The sequence below is a fragment of the Oncorhynchus masou genome, chromosome 6 (assembly GCF_036934945.1).
Source record: "Oncorhynchus masou masou isolate Uvic2021 chromosome 6, UVic_Omas_1.1, whole genome shotgun sequence".
Taxonomy (NCBI): Eukaryota; Metazoa; Chordata; class Actinopteri; order Salmoniformes; family Salmonidae; genus Oncorhynchus; species Oncorhynchus masou.
In genome coordinates, this window is record NC_088217.1 from 43892194 (window position 1) to 43903194 (window position 11001).

An 11001-nucleotide genomic window follows, 5' to 3' on the forward strand; every position below is an offset into this window, starting at 1 on the left:
AGCCGCCAGTGCCGCCAGTCTGCAAGGGGCCGCCAGTGCCGCCAGTCAGCCAGGGGCCACAGAGCCCCTCAGCCCAGAGCTTCCGCCCCTCAGCCCAGAGCTTCCGCCCCTCAGCCCAGAGCTTCCGCCCCTCTGCCCAGAGCTTCCGCCCCTCTGTCCAGAGCTTCCGCCCCTCTGTCCCGAGCTTCCGCCCCTCTGTCCAGTGGGGTCATTTAGTAGGGTCATCGTGGTTAGGAGGCCACGGAAGCGGACAAGAAGGCGGACTAAGACGTTGGTGCGCCAGAGCCGCCACCGCGGACAGACGCCCACCCAGACCCTCCCCTATAGGTTAAGGTTTTGCGGCCAGAGTCCGCACCTTTGGGGGGGGGAGGTACTGTCACGTTCTGACCTTTATTTCCTTTGATTTGTCATTATTTAGTATGGTCGGGGCGTGAGTTGGGGTGGGCAGTCTATGTTTGTTTTTCTATGATTTGGGTATTTCTATGTTTCGGCCAAGTATGGTTCTCAATCAGAGGCAGGTGTCATTAGTTGTCTCTGATTGAGAATCATACTTAGGTAGCCTGGGTTTCACTGTGTGTTTATGGGTGATTGTTCCTGTCTCTGTGTTTGCACCAGATAGGGCTGTTTTTGGTTTTCCACGTTTATTGTTTTGTAGTGTTCGTGTTTATCTTTTTTTTATTAAACATGAATCAATATAACCACGCTGCGTTTTGGTCCGCCTCTCCATCCCACCAAGAAAACCGTTACAAACAGGTCATGGTAGAAATAGTTTTAGGTACTCAGCTCCGTGGTTTTGGAATTCTCTAGTCACAATTACACTTGTGATATTTACATTGATCAAGTGTTAAAACCACTTGATCGATGTAAATATCACGAGTGTAATTGTCTTTAGGACAGCTGTTTTCTAGTCGTGACATTCGTGTTTTGTTTTTTTACGTAATATGTAATTGTTGTACTTGTATGTGTGTCTAGTTTTTTTTATGTTGTGTTAGTATATGTAAGTTGTTTTGTCTGAAACTCTGTTCCCCTGCTGCTATTGGGGAAAGCATTGTTATCTCAATGAGAAAAACCTGTATAAATAAAAGTTAAATACAAATATAGAAATAAAAAAACAGACACATCTCAACACCAAATGTTCAGAGGAGACTGTGTGAATCTGGCCTTCATGGTTGAATTTCTGCAACCACTACTAAAGGACAGCAATAATAAGTAGAGACTTGCTTGGGCCAAGAAACATGAGCAATCGACATTAGACTGGTGGAAATCTGCCCTTTGGTCTGAGATCTTTGGTTCCAACTGCCGTGTCTTTGTGAGAAGGAGAGTAGGTGAACGGATGATCTCTGCATGTGTGGTTCCCACCATGAAGCATGGAGGAGGAGGTGTGGGGGTGCTTTGCTGGTGACTCTGTCTGTGATTTACTTAGAATTCAAGGCACACTTAACCAGCATGGCTACCACAGCATTCGGCAGCAATTCGTCATCCCATCTGGTTTGCGATTAGCGGGACTTTCATTTGTTTTTCAACAGGATAATGACCCAACACACCTCCAGGCTATGTAAAGGCTATTTGACCAAGAAGGACAGTGATGGAGTGCTGTATCAGATTACCTGGCCTCCACAATCACTCAACCTCAACGCAGTTGAGAAGGTTTGGGATGAGTTGGATGGCAGAATGAAGGAAAAGCAGTCAACAAGTGCTCAGCATATGTGGGAACTCCTTCAAGATGCCTGGAACAGCATTCCTAGTGAAGCTGATTGGGAGAAGCCCAAGAGTGTGCAAAGCTGTTGTCAAGGAATGGGTGGCAACTTTGAATAATCTCAAATATAAAATTGATTTTGATTTAACACTTTTTTGGGTCCTACAGGATTCCATATTTGCTATTTCATAGTTTTGATGTTTTCACTATTATTCTACAATGTAGAAAATATAAAAACTATAAGAAAACCCCTTGACTGAGTAGGTGTGTCCAAACTTTTGACTGGTACTGTACATCTGGAAATGCAAAGACATGCATGCCGCCTGTCAACACATACGCGCGCGCACGCACGCACGCACGCACGCACACACACACACACACACACACACACACACACACACACACACACACACACACACACACACAGCCCCGGCCATTTGCTGTTCTGGTCAGATCAGTGTGTAATAGTAGGATCAGTCCCTATCTCTCATCCATTCTCTCATTTGTTTCATGTCCTATTTTGCTACTGGGTACTGTGTGAATTAGATTACAGTGCATAGTCCCAGTCTGCCAATCCCATTATGAATTGCTCATCTCGTGTGTGTGTGTGTGTGTGTGTGTGTGTGTGTGTGTGTGTGTGTGTGTGTGTGTGTGTGTGTGTGTGTGTGTGTGTGTGTGTGTGTGTGTGTGTGTGTGTGTGTGTGTGTGTGTGTGTGTGTGTGTGTGTGTGTGTGTGTGTGTGTGTCTGAAACCCTTGGGTATGTCAAGGGTATGTCTGTCTTTTGCCCCTCTTGTTGTGTGGGTTGTTCTCAGAGGCTGCTTTATGTCCTGATCTGCCTCTAACGTGGGGCATTTAGACAACTATCAGTGGACAGCATAGACAACAGACCATTTAAAAGGGTTTTATTTCCCTCTCTGTATTCCTGTTTTAATCAACATCTTTCATTCTTTCTGCATTGAGGGCAAATAACCTCATCTGTATTTGTTTCGTTATACTCCAGTAAATCCTACAGGACTTTCTTCCCCCCTTTTCATTTCACCTGCAGGGTTTCATTTGGCTCTGAACAGCCTCAGTGAAATGCAATCAGCCCCCCCCCCACACACACACACACATAAATACATCAGCTTTAATACTCGTTTTTTAAATTGGCCTGAACGTAAGAAGCTGACAAAGCGAGTGCCTGACAGCCTTTTCTCTGTATTTTTTCTTGCTGTCTTTCAGAGGGGGAGCCCTGCTTGCCTGTACTCTATCAGCAGCAGACAAGGCAGGCCTTTTGTTTGAGGAAGTCACAGTGAAGGGAACTGGGGAGGGACCCCTCCAAACACACACCCAGCATAGATCCACATTACCCGCTCCATTGGCTAAATAGATCAATCAATTTCTTCTCACGCCATACAGTTACATGGAAAAGGGAGAGAACAAAAAAAAGCTGAAATGTAACATCTTGTCTTCATTCTGCTTACCTGCCCCTTTTGTTATAAGGATCTAATTATGTGAAGGCTTCAATATAATCAAGAATCCCTACCAGACAGACAGTACATGTCACCAGACAGATTGACTGTTAGCCCAGGATCATTCATGGCTGAGAGAAGAAGAAGAAACTGATAACAGCCATTTCACTAATACTTTGGTAGTTTCCTAGCTGTTGCCTCAGTATGTAAATTCAGTATATGCTTTGCTGTTTCAAGAGCCACATGTTGTCTATTAAAAGTACCAGAAGGCACCTTTTCAAGATAGTCACAAAACACAAAAGGATATATCCCATCTGGGAGGCTTGTTCAGAGCAAAGTGCAACAGACGCATCACCATCAAATGTGTTGAATAAGAGAAATCATAAATCAATTGATCAAATGAACAACTGTCACCACTCCACATAGTAAAATCATGTTTTCAACTTACACTACTGTTCAAAAGTTTGGGGTCACTTAGAAATGTCCTTGTTTTTGAGAGAAAAGCCCATCAGAAATACAGTGTAGACGTTGTTGTAAATTACTATTGTTGCTGGAAATGTCTGTTTTTTTATGGAATATCTACATAGGCGTACAGAGGCCCATTATCAGCAACCATCACTCCTGTGTTCCAATGGCACGTTGTGTTAGCTAATCAGTTTATCATTTTAAAAGGCTAATTGATCATTAGAAAACACCTCTTGCAATTATTTTAGCACTGCTGAAAACTGTTGTTCTGATTAAAGAAGCAATAAAACTGTCCTTCTTGAGACTAGTTGAGTATCTGGAGCTTCAACATTTGCGGGTTTGATTACAGGCTTGTTCTGAGAAATGAAGGCTATTCCATGCAAGAAATTGCCAAGAAACTGAAGATTTCGTACAACGCTGTGTACTGTTCTACTCCCTTCACAGAACAGGGAAAACTGTCTCTAACTAGAATAGAAAGAGAAGTGGGAGGCCCCGGTGCACAACTGAGCAAGAGGGCAAGTACATTAGAGTGTCTAGTTTGAGAAACAAACGCCTCACAAGTCCTCAACTGGCAGATTCGTTAAATATTATCCTTCAAAACACCAGTCTCAACATCAACAGTGAAGAGGTGACTCCGGGATGCTGGCCTTCTAGGCAGAGTTGCAAAGAAAAGGCCATATCTCAGATTGGCCAATTAAAAATAAAAGATTAAGATGGGCAAAAGAACACAGACACTGGACAGAGGAACTCTGTCTAGAAGGCAGGATTCCAGAGTTGCCTCTTCACTGTTGGTGTTGAGACTGGTGTTTTGCGGGTACTATTGAATGAAGCCTTCATTTCTCAGAACAAGAATAGACTGACGAGTTTCAGAAGAAAGTTCTTTGTTTCTGGCCATTTGGAGCCTGTAATCGAACCCACGGTAGTGTATATTTTTTGGGTAACAGTTTACATTAACCATCCGTCCGCATTTTGCTTTCATAATAATGACATGACAGCTGATGTAAGCTTAAAGGGGTAGTCTACAGTTGCTACATATATGTTTGGACTTATAAATGAATGATATGTACCCATTGATTGTTGAAGAATATACTGCAACTTCTAAATGCCTTGTGAGCTTAGTTCAATTGTCATACCCCATCAGAACCCAAAATTTGATCTTGTTTTACTCCAATGTGTTTAAACAAAGTAAGTGTAAACATATACTGTAGCCTCAAAACACGGTTAGAACTAGAATTGTGATATCATGGATGGTCAGTCATTGCGTACATACCTCCGTCTATAAATTTGAGAGTGGTTACATTTATCCAGCCTCATCCCTCCACTTTCTAATTGTTTCAACTGCTGATTACTGCTTTAACTGTCTTCAAAAGCAGATAAAGTAGAAGACAAACTTTGGCTTTGTAGTGGGGTAATATTTGATATGTGTATATTATACTGTGTATAATTCACACGCGTCCCGTGATAAGACTGTGTCGTGTGTACATTATCAAAGTGTATTAGAAAGTATATCTGACTCCATTTAGCGTTATAGTACAAAGAGATGCGTATTAGGCCAGGGGCCTAGAAGCCTAGGAAATTAGAATATATTACACAACCTTTCGCCAATGGACAGGATACAGTATAAGAGAGAGAGAGAAACAGACCTTCATTTTATTTATAACATCTGAAGGTGTGAAACCTACCACCATTGACCAATCAAACAATACCAATACACATGGTTAGCAGATGTTATTGCGAGCGTAGCGAAATTCTCTTGCTTCTAGATCCGACAGTGCAGCAGTATCTAAGAGGCAATATCTAACAATTCCACAACAAAACCTAATATCTAACAAATTCCACAACAGCACCTAATATCTAACAAATTCCACAACAACACCTAATATCTAACAAATTCCACAACAACACCTAATATCTAACAAATTCCACAACAACACCTAATACATCAAACATTTCCGTAAAAAACAACAACGATAAAGTCTTGTGTTCTTGTTTTTTATTTATTTTTCGCGCTGTTGGTGTTAGGTGCACTTGATTCCGCAGCCCTAGCACCGGGGAGGCAAAGTGTTCCCATTTTTAACCATTGCATGTGTCTGAAGGTAGAACTCCACCTACCCAGCAGTCCCAGATAGCAAATCAAGTGCACCTATAGGCCTACCACTGACCAATCAGATAGCTCGTAACACTGTGTCTGCACAGTGTCTGCACAATGTAATAGGAAGCATCGAATGCACAGCAAAGTTCATAATGTGAGATTTCAAAAGTTTTAAAACCATGAGTGGAGACTCAACGAATACAGCAAATAGCTGCTGTGTTTCTGAGTAAGATCATGTTTAAGTTGTTATTCAGCACTGCCAACACTTTGTTCAACAGTTTAATTGTTCATAAAATGCACGTTCTCCCAAATTCCACTCACACTGCAACCAGCACTGCAGCTGCAATGAATGAGTACAGCAAAGTTTTTCGATAAGCTTGCGTTGTTGTTATTTGAGGCGTGTCTTTGTTAATATCGAGGAGTTTTTCAACAACACAAATTGATGCACAAGGCAGAAATACTGCAGCTGGAAGACTGTGTCCCCTTTTCTCAGCGGAAGGAGAGAGGAGGGTTGGTGAATCGGGTAAGAGGCAGCCTCACCGTTGCTCCCTCCCCTCAAACTGACTATCAGATGCAGTCCATCAGTCCAGTAAAAAGAATAAAGTGAATTACTATGCTCACTCAGCTGTCTGTCACAAGTAATACAACAAATGATCTATTACCAGTGTGGTTATACACCTTAAATGTTGATACATAATTTCAAAATTTGTCTTAGAAGAACAACATTGTCAGGACAATTCAAGCTTAGCCAGTATGCAGTGATAATGTATTGGGCCTACAGCCTACTGCACAAACCTCATTGCTGCAGAACTGTTTTTAATTGGCTAATGTTGCATAGGCACCCTTTTTTTAAAGTCATGTTATTTTTTTTCTGAGCGTTAGATCTCGGCTTGCATTTTGACTCAGAAAATGTTAGTGACCGCTGCTTTAGAGAGAGAGAGATACATTTTGGCCCTCAGAGGGGGGAAGGGCGTACTGGTCCATAAAGCATTGCCATTTGTGTTTTGCTGCACCATTTGCCATGCAGCCCCAGGTGACAGAGAGACATAGTTTAGGGCCGAGCCTGCAGTGTCATAAAGGGATGTGTCATAAGCTGACATCAACTGCCTTCACTGTTTATGTCCTCTGTCATGTCATTCTCATAACAGTGTTATGTAGGCCTTATGATGGAAGGTTCATGTAAAGTGGTTCTGTTTGCTTCTACTCTTTTGCTCTATACCCATTGTCAGTGTCACATTAAATGGATCTTGATGTATGTTGTTGTCGTCTGGAGTTTTCTGTTCCTTGGGGGGGTTTCGTTGCTTTTCAAAGAAGTTCCTCAACAAATGGAACGGATGTGTTCAGCACTTAACGAGAAACAGAAGGGAAGAGAATGTCTACATGATTTCGCTACGGCAATTGTCCTTGGCTCTTTTTACTTATTGATGTCTATGCAAATTGCATTTTAATGTGGCCTGTAAATTAGAATGCAGAGGGCTTCGTTTCCAACAGGAAAAGAAGTTTGGGAATCCTTTTCCAATCCATCCCTACCTGCTGCTGGGGACAGAACAGAGGACAGCTGAAATGACAGCATGTGCATATAATGTAACAAACCTCTGTGGGATTCAGTCTGTCTCTCTGTGGGAGAAGGAGGCGTAATGACAACTGTGCTTGTTATATTAGAGGTCACTTTCTGCTGGAACAAACTATGACATTTGGCCATTCATTGGTTGATAGAGATAGAACAGATGCAAATGCTGGACAGCTTCGCCCTGAGGATTAGCTCTCTGACCAAAGGGGCTAGTTCTGTATAGAGAGAAGAGAAGGGGGAGACGACACGTGGTACCTGCTACTGTAAGGCTGTGTCCTGGTAAAGACAAAATTGAGTCAAACTACATTTGAATGGGAATGATCGAGTCGTCATGCTACACTCTCAGACTTCTCTATATGGTGTTTATGGTTGTGAATGTTGTCTAAAACTATCTATATCACTCCAACTTTGAAAAAGGGTGGCACTTAATCTTGAACATGTTGAATGTCATCACAGTGTTATACCATGATAGTGAACCATAAAAAAGGATGCTAACATAGGACTCTCTGACAGGAGAGTTGGGTTGACAGAGGTGGTGCACACAGGGCCACTAACAAACTGCATGAACATTCTGACCTGTCAGAGAGAAAAGCTATAAGCCTCCACATCATTCTACCATCCACCCCCACAATTTCCAAATTACGACACAGACCTATTAGTATGAGCTGTGCCCAGGGCCCCGAGGGGTCCCCCAGGGTCCTGTCCCTGTCTCAATCATACACACACACACACACCTGGCTGCCACCACCAGCAGAGACCTGTGGATGGAAATGTCATTGTGAGCAGTGTGAGGGCGAGACCAGAGCCACTGGGTTTTTAACATTTTTATTAGCTCCATGTTGTGCAGGGTGTGTCCCCTATTCTCTGTCCTAATTTCTGATTCTTAAACAGGATTCATCAGAGTCAAATTTTTAGATTGATTGCCGTGAATGTTGTTGATTTCGGTAAATGAGCATTTTTAGTAAATATAGAAAAAATAATATCACATTTTTGAGGAGATGTGAACTTTTAAATTATATATTGAGACACACTGTCAACATTGGAAAACATACCGTGTGTGTAACCAAGACGAGACAGAGGGGAAGCAGCAGGTAAAGATGGAGCAGTCTGGTTCATCATGAACATACTGAGCACCTCATTCAACGCTCTGAAAAGCCTTCTATAGCTGCCTGAGGGCTGCACAATGTGCCATTGAAATCCAGCCAGATTCACGACTGACACTAAATAAGAGTTGTTGAATTTAAGCCACAGGGAGACAGTCAGGCTTACGTCCCTTTTAGCAGAACCAAAGTCCCTTCACTGCGCACAGATAGACAGGCTGAAATACTGAGAGATGATTGGCTGGTTCTGTTTGAGGAAGCACAGGCATCTCCATGACGTTGATCATGGGTACAGAAGTGTGAAGTAATAAAGCAGAAAATATGCCACAGTGATTATTACCCAGAGCAGACAAACACAGCATGGAAACACACCAAGGTTTTTGCAACGACACTCTCTGATATCTCATGAATGAGAATGTACCACAGTTTCGATGTTGCTCACTCTCACAAAAGCTGTCTGTTTTTAGCAATAACAGCAGAGGGGAGGTGAGAGAGATGAGCCTCTCAGTTCAAAAGACCTCTTGTTTTGACATGTGGAATGGAGAAATTCCTCAGGGTGTAATCCTCACGCACTTGTATGCCTTTGTTCTGTCTAAGTGTGTGTGTGTTTCTCTTCTCCTCTTCCCTGTGTGTTTCAGATTCACCCCAGGACCTAACAAAGAGCTTCCTTGCAGGCTCCGAGCCAGGATCCCCTCCCTCCGAACGGACTAAAACTATTACATCAACTGGATTACCTGTGACTGCAAAAAAAGGATATCCTCCTAGATAAAACAGCTTCGCTCGGGTGGTGCCAAGGAGTTTAGACCAGACTAATCCCTTTTTGATCAATGAGCCTCACGTCGGGACTCCCCTCCACAACAACCATGGCCAATTTCCTACATGCTCTTTTTTTCTCCCTTTCGAAACTAAAACAGCTTAGCAGGGGTTATTTAGAGGTTGTAAAAACGTTATTTGAAGACACTAACGCCTTCCCAAAGGTAAACTGTATTATCCTCACTGAGCCTCAGTGCCACTGAGCAAGGGATCCTACAGGATCAGTGGCACGTTGGAGGGACATTATGCGGGGATCGATTGAACCTTTTTCAATAATCCTTGTCATCGGCGTCCATCTTAGAAGCGACATCTCAGCATGCCAGCTTTGTTGTGACTGTGCAGGGCCTGAGCAGTGACCCTGACTGCTGTCGACTCTGCCTACGCAACGCAATACCCACAGGAACAACAACAACACAGCGCTGATTAAACAGACATTCAGAGGTCACAGGGGTCAACCCAGGGGCCCATAGTCACTGTCCATGATTGACATGTCATTCAGAACTGTTCTTTGTTGGCACATTCCATGTAATTCATTGGAGCTTTTTCTTTGTACATAATATACTTGTGTGTATATATACTGTAAATACAGGATAAAAAAGGCAGTTTGAGGGCTCTCTTATACAGTAACCATATCCTGCAAGGAGATCCTTCCATGGAATTCTTCAGTTCTATCCCTGATTATGAAGTACAGTGAATTCCTAGTCAAAGGTAGTGGTTGAATATCCTCTCTGTGTATAGGACTGTTTGCAGTGTTTGATTTCATTGAGGATCTCTGGAATAGACTTTGCGGGACCATAATGAGAAAATGTCTCATTCACCCTTCAGTGATGTGCTTGGAAAACAGGAATCCCTGTAGCTTCTGTAAAGATTATTAAACCACTGTACAGAACTGCCTCACAAAAGAAACAAGCATCAACAGTGACCCAAGTCCTCTTTTTTTGTTATTAATTATAGATAACAACAGTGCAACTGGGTCCAGTATCTGAGACTTATTTTATGTCCTGTGTCTGCTATTGAGAATGGTTGTGGACTTGACTTTGCTTGTTGTGCGTAGATTCCACACTGACACACTGAAAGACTTCCCAGTGGATATTTAGAAAAATACATTGAGAAAGTTTTGGACACATTGAACAGACATGCAGTACCTTCACTAGATATACATACAGTCTTAATAACAGAATTAAAGGGGTTTTCTATAATGAGTTTCCTGTCTCCCTTTACTAAAAGTTTACTGTTTTAATGTGGGTGCTTTTTCTTGTAGTGCGTACATTCATAATGTCCTCTAAGTGCCATCTATATTGTGAACAGATACGTATTACACCATTTGTCTGAGTCAACACTCAGTCAACAACACTTTTAACAAGTATTAAAATAACTGGTGGAAATATGCATGCACACAGACATGCTCAAAAAACACACACACACACACACACACACACACACACACACACACACACACAAATTAGTGTGTGATTGTTCATTTACACAACTCCCTTGGTGCCAAAGAGAATTTATCAAAATAACATATTCAATGAATTTATGCAATTACAATAAAGATTTCCAATATCGTGCCCAGCTATATCTGTTGATGCAGAGTTGTCTCATCTCCCTACAGACACACTTTTGTATATTAGTCATTAGGAAATTCTGCTTTTTTGTGCCATTTGGTTCCTCACTGCAGTCACAGAAGGTATCAAACTGACAGACACATCAATCTCCCAGCGGTCCTGCCAAAATCACACAGGAAGATATGCAGAGAGAGAGATGGAATGTGTGTTTTCTCTTCCTCAATGAGCCGTTCCCATTCCCCTCT

General features: G+C 42.4%; 1 protein-coding gene across 2 annotated transcripts in view; it reads left to right on the plus strand.

The window, feature by feature from the left end:
- The window catches only part of LOC135541122 (chemokine-like protein TAFA-1), a 281395-nt gene extending 270975 nt beyond the window's left edge, over positions 1–10420 (plus strand). For both annotated transcript variants that reach the window (XR_010455923.1, XM_064967239.1), the window contains one exon: positions 9014–10420. Coding sequence is in view for 1 of the 2 variants with exons in the window: in XM_064967239.1 (XP_064823311.1) it covers positions 9014–9031 (18 nt within the window). In the remaining variant the exon portion in view is untranslated. The remainder of the gene's footprint in view (positions 1–9013) is intronic.
- The last annotated feature ends 581 nt before the right edge of the window (positions 10421–11001 follow it).